Here is an 18987-nt window from a genome sequence, read left to right as displayed (position 1 = left end):
TCATGATCATACAGTAACAACATCATACAGTACATACCCCAAATTCTTTTTAAAAAAGTACATCAACACATTCCACATGCATAACAGATGAAGGAATATTTCAGAACTGTGAGATTTCATCTTAATCAAAAATTTGATTTATCAAAGTGTGTATGCCTCTCTTCCAGATGTGAAATTTATAAACCTGTTTTTATAAATGAAGCCCCAGATCATTTGCAAGATAAGGCTCCTTCTCCTTTAGCAGTCTGCAGAACTCTGCTTTTACAGCAGCTCCTCCAGACTCAAGAGCATCCAACAAGAGTCTCATTTTCTTCTCTCTTGTGTCTGCAGCACAAACTTTACTGTACATTTCACTATTAATCATGTCTTGGCTCATCAAACTGTCAGCAATTGCCATCACTGATGAAACTCTCTCAATGAGTTTATCTCGGTTTGTTTTCACAAATTCAGTTTCTGATTGAAACAAAAGATGTGTTAAGTTAGTCTTCAGAAGAGTGTACAGTATGTGTAAGACATAATTACAAGAATAATTCAAAAGTTCAGCATTAAAATCAGACCTGGGATCCTTCTGTGCGCAGGAGGTTCTTCTACACCTTTACTTGGTGCAACTAATAATGAAAAATAATCCAAAATAAATACATTTGAGAACACTGAGAAATCTGAGGACCTACAATAATGTAAATATTCTGTTACATCAACTACACAAAATAATGATCTTTTAAAAAGCATCACATGACCCCTTTAAATTTTTTACTCCTACAACAGAATTTCATGATTACCTGTAAGAAGAATTCGACGTCTTTTCCACACTTCCTTCCCATCTCGAGTTTTGTCCAAAACACCCAATTTGACCTCCTCAATGTTGGCGTCCAAAAACACTTCAAACGTGGGATGATAGTTTGGGCCAAAAGGATCAAGCTCAAACATCTCACTCTATAAAAAATTTTTTTTTTAAATAACATTATAAAGTGGTTAGTTCTGACTCTGGATTATGATTGAAAGAGTTACATTTGAAGGCCTTAAGAAGCTGTTAACCTGTTATACATCAATTACCCAAATGTCTAATGAAAACTGGAATTACAGAGTGATTCAATGTTATTCAGTAAATATTGTTACCACTGGTTGCACTTCACAATCCTCTGGCTGACAACACAGACTGTATTGTCTGTCAGGGAACAGATGACATTTTGAACTTGTCTCAATGTATTTTTTATCCAGGTGCCAGCGCTGGACCTTGTGGGGGAAAGGGAGGGGGGATAATATACAAAAGCATTAATAATGTATATATACAAATATGCTCAATGTGTTCAAGCTTTTGAAACATAAAGGTTTTTATTTTATACTCTTGTTTAATACTTTTACATTTGATATCACATGGGGGGAAAAAAAGGATCAATGCGTTCAGATAGTAGTACCTCTGATACTGGAACATTCCCTGGAAGCAAGTGGACATTAAGTATTTTCTGTTTAACAGTTACAGGTCGAAGAAAGAGCAAAACCTGGCCTTTAATGGGGAAGCCAAATTTTGTTTTAATCCAGATGAGCCCAAAAATGCTGAGATCTCTGATTTCAATGATCACATGAGTTTCTGTCACTCTGAGTGGCTGTATTATTTCTACATTACCACCAGTGACATGTGCTACAGCCAAACAGTCCTGGTTTTCTTCTGCAAAAAAACATTTAAGAATTTGGTTTTGGGTAAAATAAAGGTATTGTTTTCTAAATCTACAGTGACAAACATTTTGACATTAAAGGGTTAGTTCATCGAAAAAACCAAATTATGTCATTAATAACTCACCCTCATGTCGTTCCAAACCCATGAGACATCCGTTTATATTCGGGACACAGTTTAAGATATTTTAGATTTAGTCTGAGAGCTCTCAGTCCCTCCATTGAAGCTGTGTGTACGGTCTACTGTCCATGTCCAGAAAGGTAAGAAAAACATCTTCAAAGTAGTCCATGTGACATCAGAGGGACTGAGAGCTCTTGGACTAAATTTAAATATCTTAAACTGTGTCTCGAATATAAACAGATGTCTCATGGGTTTGAAACGACATGAGGGTGAGTTATTAATGACATAATTAGTTTTTTTTGATGAACTAACCCTTTAAGTGCTCTTATGGCTTGTTTCCACCGAGCAGTACGTTTAAGTAAAGTATGATATGGTACGAAGCAGGATGGTACACACTGATCTGGCATGGCGGACGAGTGAAAGAGACACTTTATTCCCATTCTGTTGTCTTTTTTTTCTTGTAGCACGCACATGTTTTTTTTTTCCAATTTATTTATTTAAATGGGACAGTGCATATTCATGAACGTACAATCAAAGTTGAACGTAAATACGCCGGATTTAGCACAATGCTAATTTACATCCATAGTCCCAAACATAAACAAATACAAACCAAAAAACAAACAGACAATATGCATATCAACAAATATACATATATAACTAAATAAACAATAAAAGTTTCTATACCTTATTTTACTTATTGTAATATTAATTTAAAATGCATAAATACCTGTAAATATACATCCCAAAATAAAATTTTACCTGCATAATTAATGATTACATTTTTGATTATTATTCAGCCATCTTTTAAGATGTTTCTTAAATGAAACAAAAGTGGGGCTCTCTCTAATTACGGTTGGTATACTATTCCAATCTGTGCAGCCTTTAATAGAGAGGACATTTTGTGCAAACGAAGATTTTCTAAATAGTACTTCACAATCCCCCCCCCCGAGTAAATGATCTAGTCTTCATCTCGCTATTTCTCTTTATGATAAAATCCCCCATGGGTGGTGGGGCGATTCCATTAATAGATTTATAAATAAGACAGCTATTTTTTAAAATTTTAAGATTTTCAAAATTTAGTAGTTGATACTTCTCAAGAATTAGACAACGGTGAAACGACTGTGGTTTCCTGTCAAATATCTTGACTGCTTTTTTATATAGTTGAACAATGGGTTTTAATGCAGTAACTCCAGCAAAAGACCAAACTGTGAAGCAGTATTAAATATGGGAAAAAATCATACAATGGAGATATGATTTAGCAGCCTCGGTTGTAATGTAAGATCTGATTTGTTTGTAATTTTGTAGATTAAATTTTATGGTATTAGATACCTTTTGTATGTGTTTTTTGAAAGTGAGGTTTGAATCTAGTATAACCCCAAGATACTTGAACTGGGCTACCAACTCCAATTCCTCCTCTCCCAAAAACACAGAAGATCTACTTCTTGTTGGTAGTTGTTCAATGAGTGTATTACAGTCAGTTTTTAAAATATTTTGCTTCACAGGTTTTTTTTTTTGTAAACATCATCACAACGGTCTTTTTAGTATTAAGAGTGAGACAAATTTGATTTAGCCAGTTTTGAACTTTAGTGAATTTGTAAGATTTGTAGTTATTATCTTTTCATCTTTGCCATGTACAGTCTTGTTCAAAATAATAGCAGTACAATGTGACTAACCAGAATAATCAAGGTTTTTCGTATATTTTTTTATTGCTACGTGGCAAACAAGTTACCAGTAGGTTCAGTAGATTCTCAGAAAACAAATGAGACCCAGCATTCATGATATGCACGCTCTTAAGGCTGTGCAATTGGGCAATTAGTTGAATTAGTTGAAAGGGGTGTGTTCAAAAAAATAGCAGTGTGGCATTCAATCACTGAGGTCATCAATTTTGTGAAGAAACAGGTGTGAATCAGGTGGCCCCTATTTAAGGATGAAGCCAACACTTGTTGAACATGCATTTGAAAGCTGAGGAAAATGGGTCGTTCAAGACATTGTTCAGAAGAACAGCATACTTTGATTAAAAAGTTGATTAGAGAGGGGAAAACCTATAAAGAGGTGCAAAAAATGATAGGCTGTTCAGCTAAAATGATCTCCAATGCCTTAAAATGGAGAGCAAAACCAGAGAGACGTGGAAGAAAACGGAAGACAACCATCAAAATGGATAGAAGAATAACCAGAATGGCAAAGGTTCAGCCAATGATCACCTCCAGGATGATCAAAGACAGTCTGGAGTTACCTGTAAGTACTGTGACAGTTAGAAGACGTCTGTCTGAAGCTAATCTATTTTCAAGAATCCCCGCAAAGTCCCTCTGTTAAAAAAAAGGCATGTGCAGAAGAGGTTACAATTTGCCAAAGAACACATCAACTGGCCTAAAGAGAAATGGAGGAACATTTTGTGGACTGATGAGAGTAAAATTGTTCTTTTTGGGTCCAAGGGCCACAGGCAGTTTGTGAGACGACCCCCAAACTCTGAATTCAAGCCACAGTACACAGTGAAGACAGTGAAGCATGGAGGTGCAAGCATCATGATATGGGCATGTTTCTCCTACTATGGTGTTGGGCCTATTTATCGCATACCAGGGATCATGGATCAGTTTGCATATGTTAAAATACTTGAAGAGGTCATGTTGCCCTATGCTGAAGAGGACATGCCCTTGAAATGGTTGTTTCAACAAGACAATGACCCAAAACACACTAGTAAACGGGCAAAGTCTTGGTTCCAAACCAACAAAACTAATGTTATGGAGTGGCCAGCCCAATCTCCAGACCTTAATCCAATTGAGAACTTGTGGGGTGATATCAAAAATGCTGTTTCTGAAGCAAAACCAAGAAATGTGAATGAATTGTGGAATGTTGTTAAAGAATCATGGAGTGGAATAACAGCTGAGAGGTGCCACAAGTTGGTTGACTCCATGCCACACAGATGTCAAGCAGTTTTAAAAAACTGTGGTCATACAACTAAATATTAGTTTAGTGATTCACAGGATTGCTAAATCCCAGAAAAAAAAAATGTTTGTACAAAATAGTTTTGAGTTTGTACAGTCAAAGGTAGACACTGCTATTTTTTTGAACACACCCCTTTCAACTAATTGCCCAATTGCACAGCCTTAAGAGCGTGCATATCATGAATGCTGGGTCTTGTTTGTTTTCTGACAATCTACTGAACCTACTGGTAACTTGTTTGCCACGTAGCAATAAAAAATATACTAAAAACCTTGATTATTCTGGTTAGTCACATTGTACTGCTATTATTTTGAACAAGACTGTATAAAGATCACAGCGTCATCCACATACATCTGCACATTACAGTCAGGACAAGCAGCTGGAAGATCATTAATGTACATTGAGAACAATAGAGGTCCGAGAATTGAGCCCTGCGGAACTCCAACATGATTGCTAATGGAAGGAGATTTAACCCCCTCTATATTAACACATTGTGTTCTGTTTGATAAATATGATTGAAACCATGATATAGCATCTGTAGAAAAGTTAAAATGCGTGAGTTTGGTCAGCAGTACTTGATGGTTGACTGTATCAAAAGCCTTTTTAAGGTCTAAAAATACAGCTCCTACACAAGGACTCTTATCCAATAAATACTTGATCTGTTCAATCAGAAAGCAATTCGCTGACTCAGTGGAATGATTGGGCCGGAAACCGAACTGCATACGATGAAGTGGGGTAAAACCTTTATCCAGATGTTCAATAAGTTGTTTTGCTATCCACTTTTCAGCAACTTTAGAAATTATTGGCAGGATGCTAATTGGCCGGTAGTTAGCGACCTGTATTTTTGATCCTGATTTAAAGATGGGTGTAATAATGGCCTCTTTCCAAGTTCCCGGAACTGCCCTTTGATTGATTGATTCATTAACAATAAGAGTAATAGGTTGTATCAAGGCATCTTTATGAGTTTTTAAAAAGTTATTGTCAATACCATGGACATCCCTAGAGTTTCTGAGCGCAGCAATAATCTTTATTACCTCTGCCTCTGTTATGTTTTGTATCTGAAAGATGGGCTGATCTTCCTTTAATAGTCGAGGTAAAATATTAGAAGGAACCATAGACCTTCTTATTTCAGATATACTGTCTATAAAAACATGTGATGATTTTGTCAAACAATCAGCTTTCTGCAGTGAGTCTAACTCCACCTAGGTATTGGAGTACTGTACTAGATACCCCAAAGAAAGGGTCCCAGAAAGGGGTACAGTGCGGTTTGCTATTTCGGTACCATTCACAACTTCTAACAATGAAACCCAAAATATTTACATACTGTACTGAACTTAACCGCTCGGAGGAAATTAGCCAGGTATGTAAACATTAAGATCTGTCATCACACTTCTTGCTAATTATTTACATGCATAGTATTCACACTTAAGTAATTTGATAAGTAAATTATCAGTCACTGTTCCATAAATTCTATACAACTGTTCCAACTGGTCAAGACAATCACTGTGAAACACATTAACATTTAGGGTGCTAAAAAAAACATACCAGAGAATATCACACAGTGCTGAAAGTGTAGTTGTGAGACTGAACCTGCAGAACATTCAATGTTGTACAAGGGCCCTGCAGGTCGCACCTGGCCTAGACCAGAATCCCATGAGACAATGTTATACAGTACCTCTCCTTCACCCTCCATCACAAACACAAGGCTGGTCAGACTGCACTGAAACTGACCAGCATGTGGACACACAAACCTGGAAGACAGAATATTTTCATTTTATTAAACAATAATGGGATGTTTGAATCAAGGTTTTGGAAAAATTCATGCAAACAAATCCAAACAACAACATAATTTTTCCCAAGCTTGTACTTAAGGAAAATATTTTTTTCTAAAAAGACATTTTAATTTATAAGAACTTTCAATGGTGCTGTATGTAGGATTGACACCCAGTTGTTTAACAAGGTATTGCAGTCCACATTCAAAATATTGGATTTTTTCACCCAGCACCCTCCTCCTCAGACTTGACACTCTCGCAGGTTTCAAGGTTGACGACACCAACAGGAATGAGCACATTTGACAATGAATGAAATTAAATAAACAGGGTTTTTTCCATAAAATTAAAATGTAAAAATAAAATTAAGTAAACTGGCAGTGGGCGGGTTTCAGAAACCAAAACAGAAACAGACATTCTGTCCCGGAACGCACATTTTCAAAGGAGAATAACTGAGTGTAGCATTGTTTTTCAGATAAACAAGTTTGTGAATTTAGCATGTTTCTTAAATACCTGCAAACATATTATGGTAGAGTCAAACCTTTTTACAAAAAAGTGTTCCATACCTGTATATAGTCTTGTGTTTGTCCTCATCATCTCGCTGAACACACTCAGGTGTGAACACTTCTGTATAATCTGAGGACTGAAATAAAGACAGAAATTATCCTCTTATTCTGAACATGATGACAGAAAGAACAAGAAAGCTGACACTCACTGATTGTCCTGAAGATGATTCCGCTCCTAATAATGAGGAAGATACAAATCATTAGACACAAGTTTCAAACAGCCAGAAAATTTGCTATTAAGCTCTGTAGCTAAAAACCAAGCCATTTAATATAAAACTGAATATAATAATAATAATAATAATAATACCGAGAGCAAAATTAAAAAGAAACAATGAAAAGCAAATAAATATTTGCCAAGCACCAAATTAGACTGCACTTAATAGGCCTTCAATTGAATAGTTAATGTTAACAACAATTCTGACTTAAATACAATTGCTTGTTTGACTTAAAAAGGCCTTTATCTACGTAAACAATTCATATAAAGCTGAAGGTACTTTTAGCAATGTTCTAGACGTTTTGGGGACTTTGATTTTAATCTGAGTTTAAAGGCCATTAAATACAAACACAATTTTAAGAATGAAATGTTGACTTCAAATGATTTTTTTTTTATGTTTTTAACATTTTATAATTTAGTCATTTCAAAGGCCAACAGTGGGGAGTGCAAATGCACCTCCAGCATCCTCAGTAAAACCACCTGTGCATACAATGATGCTTGGAGACTATTGCAACCAGATATGGAGCTTAACAACAGCAGCACAATTTCACATTTCATTAAAATAACAAATAAAACTGAACAGCGAACTAAGCTTTACACATTTCTGACTTTGTATAGGTAGAGTTGTCAATAGCAATGGTAGTAAAAAAGCGTTCTCTCACAACAAACCAACAAAGTTATGATTTCTTCAAAATGACTGACATGCATTAAGTGCCTCAAAGGCTTTTGATTGGCTAAACAAAGAATCTAACTGAGACCACGTTTTTCTTTTCGTTTTATTGATTGTCAGGAACTGTATAAAATACTTTTACTTTCTATATTTTCTGTCTTTATTGTCTTCAAGTCCTCCTCGGAGAAACTCTTCTCGCCTCGCTTAATCAGCAATGACTTCCTCCAGCTAGAGGAGAAAACATTGATTAATGTATAAAAAAAAAAAAAAGTATTTTCAAAGAAATTGATTATACTTACACAGTCATGGTCCAACCTGTTTGCGTCAGTGATTCCTCCATAGACTGTTTTATGTCAAATGGAATAAATGAAATTGTGGAATTTGTCCTGGCATGGAAAAAAACATTTAGTTACATATGCCTCTGAAAACAATTATAAAATCATTTGAATATTCACAAGCAGAGGTGTAAAAAGTACTCAAAAAAGTGAAATCACAAGTAATCAGTGAAAATTTTACTCAATTCAAAGTACAAGTATCTGGTCAAAATCATACTTGAGTAAAAGTAAAAAAAAATACAACTTTAAATTGTACTCAAATATTAAAAAAGTAGAAGTACTTTTTTTTCCGACAGACAATACAGAAAAATGGTTAAAGGGAGAGAACGAAAAAAAATGCCATGGCACAGGTCCAACGTATATTTAGTTCAACAACAATTAAAATGAAACAGCGGAACACCAAAAAATAAAAATAAATAAAAATACATGGAAAGGGATTAAAAGGAAACTCCATTTCCACCCTCGTGCCATCCTATATGACTTTCATTTATCAGATGAACACAAACTAAGAGTTTTAGAAAAACAAAATCATTTCTCTTTATATAATGCAAGTAGTAAATGGGACATCCAAAAATGACACTTCAAAAACTATACACAAAGAGAATATGAGAGTAACTCATGCAACCCCTGTTAATCACTGTCTTAAGTGAAATGATATGTAAGAAAAAAGGCATATTTAAGAAAAATACCAATATTTTAATCTTGACCGTCATGTTCACTTTGTGTGGTTTCTTGCATTATATGGACTAAAAATCTTTGCTTGTGTTCATGTGAAGAAAAATAGTCATAAACATCTGGGATGACAGAGGTTCAGTTAATGATGAGAGAATTTTCATTTTTGGGTGAACTATCCCTTTAAAGAGCAAGATGTGATGGAGAGGCTAGAAATATATTCCAGACAGAATACAATAATGTGTTGAATTAATGAGGAGGGTCAGAGGATTAAAACATACAACGTTATCATATTTAAAGGCCACTTTATTTGTGATATCTATTCAACGTCTCTGCCTAAAAGGACAATTAAACTTTTAAATGTTTATTTGGGGCATTTAGTTTTTTTCTTAGCAAATATTGATAATTATTTGTCACTAATTAGATTAATTAATGAGAAAAGCATGTAATTTTAAAATTTAAAAAAATATTCACTGACAGTCCTAATTCCTACTTATTGATTCACATAGTGACATATTGTAAATACAACGTATCCACCACCTGGTAAGAACATCACTAAACATGAATTACAATTAATTTAGCATATAATGTTAATTTAAACACTTTATTGAAGATTTGTAAAAAAAATAAAAAAATAATTGTATTTAAATTCTCATCACTGATTTTGTTTGCACTTAATTTTGTATATTCAGCTAATATAGCAAATGGCTCTATCAAAATAGAACAGGGTGGGAAATAGGGTGGGAAAACACAACTTTGCTACCTTAATGCTTCCTCAGATTTGACGGTGAACTTTCGAAGCCAGACATTTAGCTGATGAAAGGCATAATTGAAGTAGAAATGTGTGTGTTTGATGCATGAAAACAAAAATCATTAGTTCTCACGTCAGGCACACATTTGAGCTTCTGTTTACCACATTTAATGTGCAAAGATGAAATAAAAATATAATGTACTTTTCAAGATGAAATAAAATTGTAAAGAGAAAAAAGTACTGTTTTTTTCTTCAGAAATGTAATCAAGTAAAAGTAGTCAGTTTAAATTGTAGTTGAGTAAAGTACAAATCACCCAAAATAATAATTAAGTACAGTAATCAAGTAAAATTACTCAAGTATTTTAAACCTCTGTTCACAAGCATATACAAATCAATATAATACATGCTTAAAAAGAGCAGATATATTTATTTTTACCTGATTTCATTCAGACTAGGAAAGGCCCGGACAAGCGAGAGGATTGTAGAAATCCATCCGTCAGTCAATTTGTCAATCTCCAAATAGAGTTTCTTTAAACCAGACACCGAGTGCAGGACATCCAGAAGGAAAAACCCATCCACTGACGAATCTCGAGAGCTGTGTAAATATTACAACACAATATACAGTATATAGCGTTCACATAATAAAATATAGTATGACATATACTGTGGTTTAACATTATTTTTGTTAAGAGTTTATATGCTATGTAAAAGATTGAATAAGAGCATTGGAGTATGATTTATACCATGGTCTTTAGTAATATTCTTTTAATAAAGTAGCTTTGCAACTGAAAAGTTACTTTATATTTCTCAGCATCAAGATGGCTTTGCAAAGCAATTAAAATCATGACTTTATTATTAGTAGAGAGTAAGCTAAAAAGATGCAAGTACTGTATTCACACAATCCACTCTCTTCTTCTTCACAGACCTGGGTGATGTCTGGAGTTTCTGCAGAAAGACTCTCCAGTTGACAGTGGAAACCTCTTGGCGTGAACAGGTGAGAGTTAATCCTGAGATTAATGATGATGGTCTTTTTTTAGAGGTGGAAACTGAAAGCCGAAAACAGACCCTAAAAAAAGTAAAGTTTAGAGACTTTACTTTATATTAGTGGCATCAATTAAGCAGTATTTTTTATGATTAGAGTTTCTTACATGACATCTTCATCTTTACTTGATGTAACAATCCCTTGGCAGAAGCTTTTGATCCTTTTTTTGAGAGAAGCTTCCTGTATTCTGCCAAATACAATAAATTCATTATTTTACAGTACAAGTAATGGACTCTTTGCATTTTGTCTTCATCAAGTCAGTGAAATCTGGTGCAGTGGAAAAAAAAAGTCTTATGATATTATATGAAAACAAGACTCTAGAAATGGCTTTAAACACTATCTTTTTTTGTATGAAAGAAGCTGTCATTTCATTCAGCTACAACTGACATGCTAACAAGTCTGACTAAAACTTTTGCTTATAGTATAATAATTATATTACATTTGACAAATGAGAGTTAACGTTATTGTGGCTGTATGTCAAATGTGAGGTGAAATGTCATAGTATTACTAAAACTGTAGTTGGATTCATTGACAAGAGTAATCCTATATTTAACCATATAATAGTATGAGAAAATATAAATAGGAATAGTTTTTGTCCCCAAAATAACCATCATTGTGTAATTTCTTAGTTTCTGATAAATATCAGGCCACGAGAGATCAATGTGGAGTTGAAGACCTGATGATCCAGTTAACTCACAATGGCACTGAAAAGTTAAAGAATTTGATCAGTCATTTCAAAGAAAAGAAAAGACTAATACTTTGCTTGATCTAAAAATATCGCCAGAAGCAAAGGCAATGGTTGATAGTTTAGCGTAAATGTGTAGGCTGAGCTCCATGCAGTAATAGATATTACTTAGTTTAGAATTAAATGTCCATTACATCAGTTCTTTCACAATTTTTCCTTCACCAAGAGCTGAGATCAAATCCCCAGTAACGTCTTTAATTTGATCCACCTTCAACCTTTAAAAGTGAACAGAACATATTAACATACAGATATCAGATATAATTTGATGTCAAGATTAGACCTAACATATTTTAGCATAGTACAGTTGGTAATAATTCAAGAGCATTTTTAAAGTTTCAAACATGTAGAGAGTCTGTTCTTTGCTCACCACAACTCTTCACAACTGTTCAGTGCAGACTGAAGAATCTTCAGATCGTCAGATGTTATATTGAGTCTCAGTTTTTCAATGTTAACACAGTTCTGAAGACAAAACTGCAACATCCAGCAGTCTGCATTATTCAGCAGAATATTTGACAGATCTATCGAAGCCAAATGTTCCAAAACTTTCCCAACAAAGCTCTTCTCATGGAGCTCATAGAGACAATGGAGAATGAACAGCATGTGTTCATTATGATATATCTGTGAACACTGATGGATCCACTCCTTAAGCTGGGTTTCTATGTTAATTGAAAGGGTCATGTTATGCTTTTCAAAGAATGAGGAGATCCGTTCTTTCTTGCAGAGACCACAGAGGAACAGAATCACAGGCTGCAGCAGATTTGCATGTCTTACTTCTACATCTGCCTTTGAAAAGTCCCTTTCAGACCAACAGGACAAAGCCCATGCTCTCTCTACAGTGTGAAGCAGCTCTCTCACTTTCCTCTGAGACTCTTTTTCATCCAGAAGGACATAGTAGAGAGCAGTGAAGAACTCCTGAAAGCTGAAATGCATGAAACCGAACATTGTCTCCTGGTGGATTTTTCTACTTAAGAGGAACTTGAGCAAGAATGGTTTGTCAGCAGAGTCTGAAATTGTGTCATAAACAGTTTTTTCATCGAACAAGACTTGTTGTTCCAGCATCCCTCTCTCTGCCAGCTGACCCAGACTCCTCAGCAGACTCGGGACAGACTGACTCAAACCCTGGCAGTGACGCTCCAGTAGAGTGGACACAAAGTCAAGATAGATAGAGGTGGTGGTTTCCAGTCCACTCGTCACATCTGCACCATCACTGAACCTCTCTCGCATAACTGTGCAGATGATCGAGCAGATGACAGGGATGGAGCAGGCAGTGAAGAGAGTTTCATTTACTCTCACACATTCATAGGCTTTCCTGAAGAGCTCCTCATTCTGGAAGAACTTCTGGAAGTACTCCTTCACCCCCTTCTCAGAGAAACCCACAATCTCTGCAAAACGCTGAGGTCCTTTGAGCAACATTCCCTGTGGGACCTCAGTTCTAGTAGTGATAAGCAAAGCATACCTGGGCAGGATTTGTTGACGAAGCAAAGAACAAACAATGACCTCAGGTGGGGCTCTCTGGACTTTGGATGATATGCAAAAATTATCACGCATAAATCTAAGCTCATCAAGATCATCAAGTCCGTCAATGATGAAGAGCACTCTCTGTGATGAATACTGTAACATCTTTGAGATCTGATCTGACGATAAACCACAATTCCAGCTCAAGAGCTCAATCAAGTTCATCTCCGCAGAAATACACTTCAGCTCTTCACATCTCAGGTAGAAAACTAGATTAAAGGCTTCAAGGTAATGTTGTTCAGATGCCCAGTCCAATATAATCTTTTGAGAGATGAAAGATTTTCCACTACCAGAATTTCCTTGAAGAATGACACCTGATAGATAATACATATGCATGTCTGATTTATTAAACAACTCCTCCACATTGACATTCTGAAAACGGCCTTTTTTATTTTTCTGAATAATCACAGGTTCAGTGTAGAGGGCAGCCAGTGAGACTCTTTCACTAGAGGAGAAACTGCTCTCATTCCTATGTTCATATTTCCGTTTGATTGACTCCTTATACTGACATACCATCTCTTGCCACGCTAGAGGAAAACATAAAACATTCTTTAGCCTCACAATACAAAATGTTAAATTCAATTGAGGAAAAACCACATAATACAGTTACCCTAAGATGAATCGTCTTGTTTAACACTACTGAACAGACAATGCTTTTAAACCAAGCTGAAGGTACAGAACCTTCTTTCTTGGTCGAGATTCAAATTACACTTCTGTCTTAAAAAAGAAGGACTTTCAACTTTTAAATTATTGATTTAAACTCTTAAAAGTTTTTAAGATATTCAATGGGCTCGGTGCACAAGATGGCGCTAGTGACCTTCAGCGATGCGAGTGTGTGCATCCTTATTTCCGGTCTTGCTACTGTCCATGTCTAGAAAGATTATAAAAACATAATCCAAGTAGTCCATGTGACATCAGCGGGTCAGTTAGAATTTCTTGAAACATTGAAAATACATTTTGGTCCAAAAATAACAAAAACAGGACTTTATTCAGCATTGTCTTCTCTTCCATGTCTGTTGTGAGCGAGTTCAAAACACTGCAGTTTAGTGATATCCGGTTCACGAATGAATCACTCGATGTAACTGGATCTTCTTGAACCAGTTCACCAAATCGAACTGAATCGTTTTAAACGGATCGCATCTCCCATACGCATTAATCCACAAATGACTTAAGCTGTTAACATTTTTAATGTGGCTGACACTTTCTCTGAGTTAAAACAAACCAATATCCCGGAGTAATGCATGCACTCAAACAGTACACTCACTGAACTGCTGTGAAGAGAGAACTGAAGATGAACACCGAGCCGAGCCAGACAACGAACAAAAGATTGACTCGTCCGGTTTTATCTGATCTGTTTTATTATAGTCATGTTTATTATAGTTAACTGTGTAAAATAATAAAATGTTGTGAAAATAATGATGAAACAAACTGACGTATGTGCACAATTGACAAATGGATACTTATGAAGATAAATCGTAGCCCGCGTCTAACAAGGTAAATATTTCATAAAAAAAAAAAAAAAAATGTAATACATTTTCGAGAAATAAGTAATTTGTACATTTACATAATTGGTAAGATAAAAATACATTATGTAGCTGTATACACACCATGAGTTCAACTTTCATTTCGTGAACAGTAGGGAACATGAGTGTATTTAATTCATGCACCAGACCCAAACATACACAAGTTTCAAATCCACTGGCTCAGTTAACATTTATACTATAGTAATAGCAGTGTATATCTTATTTGCATTTGAAGTGATATTATAAATCCTGTAACCATATAGAAGGTAATATTTGGATTTCTCCGGTTCTCTGCACTGACGTTTAGCACAACCGGAAGTATCTTTGCAAACACTCGCAAGACCGGAAATCCAAGATGGCGGAGATATGCAACTAGCCCATTGGTGATTTATTTCAAGACCAATCAAAGTAGAGCTCTCATATTAAACTGACAGAATATGTGCTTACCTGGGTCTCTGGGTATTTCAGTCAAATCATGCCACATCCAATTTAGGCCACTTGGAAACTTAAAGAAATTATGAGTGTTAACAGTTCATTAACATCAGATGCACACAACATTAGCTGAAAATAATAGGTTTTCAAGTATTCTTTAGTTCACCATGCTTTCATTATAACAAACACACATTATAGAAAATTCCTCATCACTTACATTATGATATAACAGAGGTTCCCTCGTTGTGTCTGGCCCTGATTGAAAAGAACTGGTTAGAGGTCATATCAGCTGAAATAAGGGCACAAGTACAATTTGATATGATGTTGAATTAGTAGAAACAGTTTAGTGCCCAAAGCTTATTATTCTGGCAGTGATCTCATAATCTGAATTCCTCTTAAAACCTTGAGTTATTTAATTCAGACACAAATACAGCAGCTAATTACAAATACAGCAGCTAATTACGTAGTGCTCTCACATTAAAAGATCAAAATATTAGCCTACCTTCATGTACGGGGGTTTTTATATACCTCTCATGCTGTACGTAAACTGTGCTCTTAATAAAAAGAGAAAAAATTAGTGTTTGAGCAGATTATGGACATGAAGTAATCAGATGCACACAACATTAGGTGAAAATAAAGAGCTTCCATGTCCTTCTTAGAGCACCATGGTCTTATTATAACAAACACACACTATAGAACATTTCGGTAACACTTTAGAATAGGTAACACTTGTTAACTATTAACTACGACATTTGTCTCAATTAATTCTTAATTTGCTGCTTATTAATAGTTAGTAAGGTGGTTGTTAGGTTTAGGTATTGGGTAAGATTAGGGATGTAGAATAAGCTCAAGTTGAATAAGGCATTAATATGTTCTTAATTAGCACTAATACATGGCTAATATTCTAGTAATATGCATGCTAATAAGCCACTAATAGGTGTTACCTATTCTAAAGTGTTACCAAAATTTCTTGTCACTTACGGCACGTACAAATGAGCGAGGTTCCCTCGTTGTGTCTGGCCCTAATTGAAAAAAACTGGTTAGAGTTCATGACATGTCAGCTGGAATTAGGACACAAGTAGGCAATTTGATCTGATGTTGATTTAGTATTTACCGTTTATTATTATTATTTCATTTCATTTTTATTTTATTGCTCCGTGGTAAAACACAAAACATTTCATTTTCTTCTTTAGATAATTTAATTATTCTGGTAGAGACCTCATAATCTATAGTAATTTTAGGACACTGCATTTCTTCATGTAGACACAAACACAGCAACAAACTGTACTGTTCATCAGCTCAAGAGATCTCATATTTTACAGAAAGAATATGAGCCTACCTTGTTGATGCACTAAATTAGACATCCTAGACATTGCGACATTTTGCCACTTCATAAAGAGAGAATGATGTGTGTTAAGCAGTTCATGAACAACAAGTAAACAGACTCATGCAACAATTCAATAAAGAGCTTTGAAGTATCATTGTAACAAACACACATTGTAGAAAATTTACCAAGATCACTTACATGAGGAAATGTCACAGATTTTATCTTTGTGTCTGGCTCTGCATGAAAAGAAGTGGTTAGAGCTCAAACCAGTTGGAATAATTGCATCTACAATTTAATATGATGTTGATTTAGTTGAAACATTTAGTGTCCAGTGATTATTATTCAGGTAGAGACTTCATAACATGTATTGTAATTCTCTATTTAAATGCCACTGTAGGCTATACTTAACTTTTGATGGTTAAACCAGAACCATTCATACATTACCCCTTAAACTTTAATTTAATTACTTTAATTGCAAGTCCCCCTGTCGTACTGGGAAAGATTAATATGCGCGTATATTTGCCATTCCTATCCAACGAAAAATAACTAAGACCCTGATGAGATGAAGATGGGCTCGAGGTTTCTCCCCTGACCCTCCGGAGGTCTGTGCACAAAGCAGTTACTATCTCAGAATTATCCTAGTTTAAATTAAAAATGTATTTATTACTTTACTGCTCCTCAGCAGGCACACTTCTGAATAGGATGTCTAGGATTTCTGTATTATTTTCCAAAATATTTCTCATCATTTATTTTGAGCTTTGTCAAATATCTATAGATTTATTGTGATGTAAAGATTCTCTGACTGACATTGACTGTCCAATTTCATCAGGAAAACAGACGTTGCAATGGTAACAATGTAATCTTCATTTACTAGATTGAATAAAATTTTAACTTATAATGTAAAATGGTTTGAAGGTCAAGATAGATAGACAGATAGAAAGATAGATAATACATACATACATACATACATAGATCATGAAACATTTATATGTGTCCTGGATATATAATATTTTTCTAATCTTGCCCTATAAATAATTTTGTAAGATCCCACGTGTTAATAGGAAGCGGACGTGCCACTTCCCGGGCAACGTAGCCTACTTTTGTCAAGAAGCTAAAACTTAAACGAGGCAAACGTACGAACAGAAACAACAATATTCCGATTTTCGATCGGAATCGGAAAACGTAGGCTACTTAATAATAATATAATAAATAATTAGGCCGTATTAAATAGGCTAGTTCACTCACTTTGAGGCTCCGCCATCTTGATTGGTCGACTTTATCCGAGACACCCCTCGCTGCAGATTGTGACGTCACGTACCTACATCAGGTAGCCTATTTACGTAGTGACAGCGCATGCGTGTTAAAGCAGAACTCTTTGAAGAGTGTTCCGGAGTTGTCATCCTCTAAAAACGTGCAAAAGCCTTCTTGACTCGTGAAAGATGTAACAGGATCCTACCCTGTTTTTATACAAGTCTATGGATTCCACACGCCTCTGAAAAAGAAACTGAAAGGTACCCTACCCCACTACTGCCAGAAAGGTGCTCTTAGATCTAACAAATAACCATGGTTTTACTAAAATAAAATATAAAAAAAATAAAATAAAACCTGATTAGAATAGTTAAACCATGGTAATCACAAATTTATCAATATTTTGCAATACTATCCGTAGTTTAACCATATTATTTACTAGAAATTTACTATGGCTGATTAAGGGATGCATTACATCTTAATATTTTTCTTCTCTTTTCCATTAATTGTTATAATCGCAAACATTCATTATTTGATTTCATGAAATATGAAGTAGGCCGAGTACAGTTGTTACTTTGCTGTTGACTACTGCACAAATACTGACCATAATACACCTGGTGTATGTATATATTTATTTTTCAATGATTTTATATTTATATATATATATATATATATATATATATATATATATTGCAGTATTTTGTTATTTAATGATAATAAATCATTGAAAATAAATTATTGAAGGAATTGTTCACAAGAAATATTACTGATAGATTACTCATATTTTAGACATAAAGTGAAAGTGAAAGTGACGTGACATTCAGCCAAGTATGGTGACCCATACTCAGAATTTGTGCTCTGCATTTAACCCATCCGAAGTGCACACACACAGAGCAGTGAACGAACGAACACACACACACACACACACACACACACACACACACACACACACACACACACACACACACACACACACACTGTGAGCACACACCCGGAGCAGTGGGCAGCCATTTATGTTGCGGCGCCCGGGGAGCAGTTGGGGGTTCGATGCCTTGCTCAAGGGCACCTAAGTTGTGGTACTGAAGGTGGAGAGAGAACTGTACATGCACTCCACCCACCCACAATTCCTGCCGGCCCGAGACTCGAACTCACAACCTTTCGATTGGGAGCCTGACTCTCTAACCATTAGGCCACGACTTCCCCCGACTTTTCAAACCATAAACAATGGTTTGAAGTTAAAAATGTCTTTTGAAGGATATATTTCTTATAAACATGCAGACATTCACTTCACAAGACATTAATTAATAGACTGGAGTCGTGTGGATTACTTGTGGATTATTGAGAAGTTTTTATAATCTGTTTGGACTCTCGTTCTGATGGAACCCATTCACTGCAGAGGATACATTGGTGAGCGAGTGACACAATACTACATTTTTTCCAATCTGT

The 18987-nt window shown here is 35.3% G+C and overlaps 1 protein-coding gene across 3 annotated transcripts; it reads right to left on the bottom strand.

Moving 5' to 3' along the window:
* Positions 1–142: 142 nt before the first annotated feature.
* Positions 143–17585, bottom strand: LOC113070042 (uncharacterized). 3 transcript variants are annotated; one of them, XM_026243199.1, is made up of 22 exons: positions 17539–17585; positions 16492–16529; positions 16306–16354; positions 15948–15988; positions 15469–15520; positions 15184–15221; positions 14982–15039; positions 11864–13538; positions 11631–11711; positions 10858–10938; positions 10635–10775; positions 10146–10304; positions 8251–8337; positions 8094–8179; positions 7217–7242; positions 7068–7144; positions 6278–6483; positions 1416–1666; positions 1117–1233; positions 780–933; positions 558–608; positions 143–453 (listed from the first exon to the last, which is right to left on the bottom strand). In XM_026243199.1, the coding sequence occupies exons 1-22, from the start codon at positions 17552–17554 to the stop codon at positions 191–193; spliced, it is 3747 nt and encodes a 1248-aa protein (XP_026098984.1). In that variant the 5' UTR covers positions 17555–17585; the 3' UTR covers positions 143–190. The 3 variants fall into 3 exon arrangements, with proteins under 3 accessions (XP_026098984.1, XP_026098986.1, XP_026098985.1); XM_026243201.1 differs by having other exon boundaries at positions 6323–6483; XM_026243200.1 differs by having other exon boundaries at positions 15957–15988.
* Between the last annotated feature and the right edge of the window lie 1402 nt (positions 17586–18987).

The sequence above is a fragment of the Carassius auratus genome, unplaced genomic scaffold (genome assembly GCF_003368295.1).
Source record: "Carassius auratus strain Wakin unplaced genomic scaffold, ASM336829v1 scaf_tig00002830, whole genome shotgun sequence".
Taxonomy (NCBI): Eukaryota; Metazoa; Chordata; class Actinopteri; order Cypriniformes; family Cyprinidae; genus Carassius; species Carassius auratus.
Note: the sequence above shows the minus strand (reverse complement) of the source record. Positions and strands in the feature narration are given on the sequence as shown.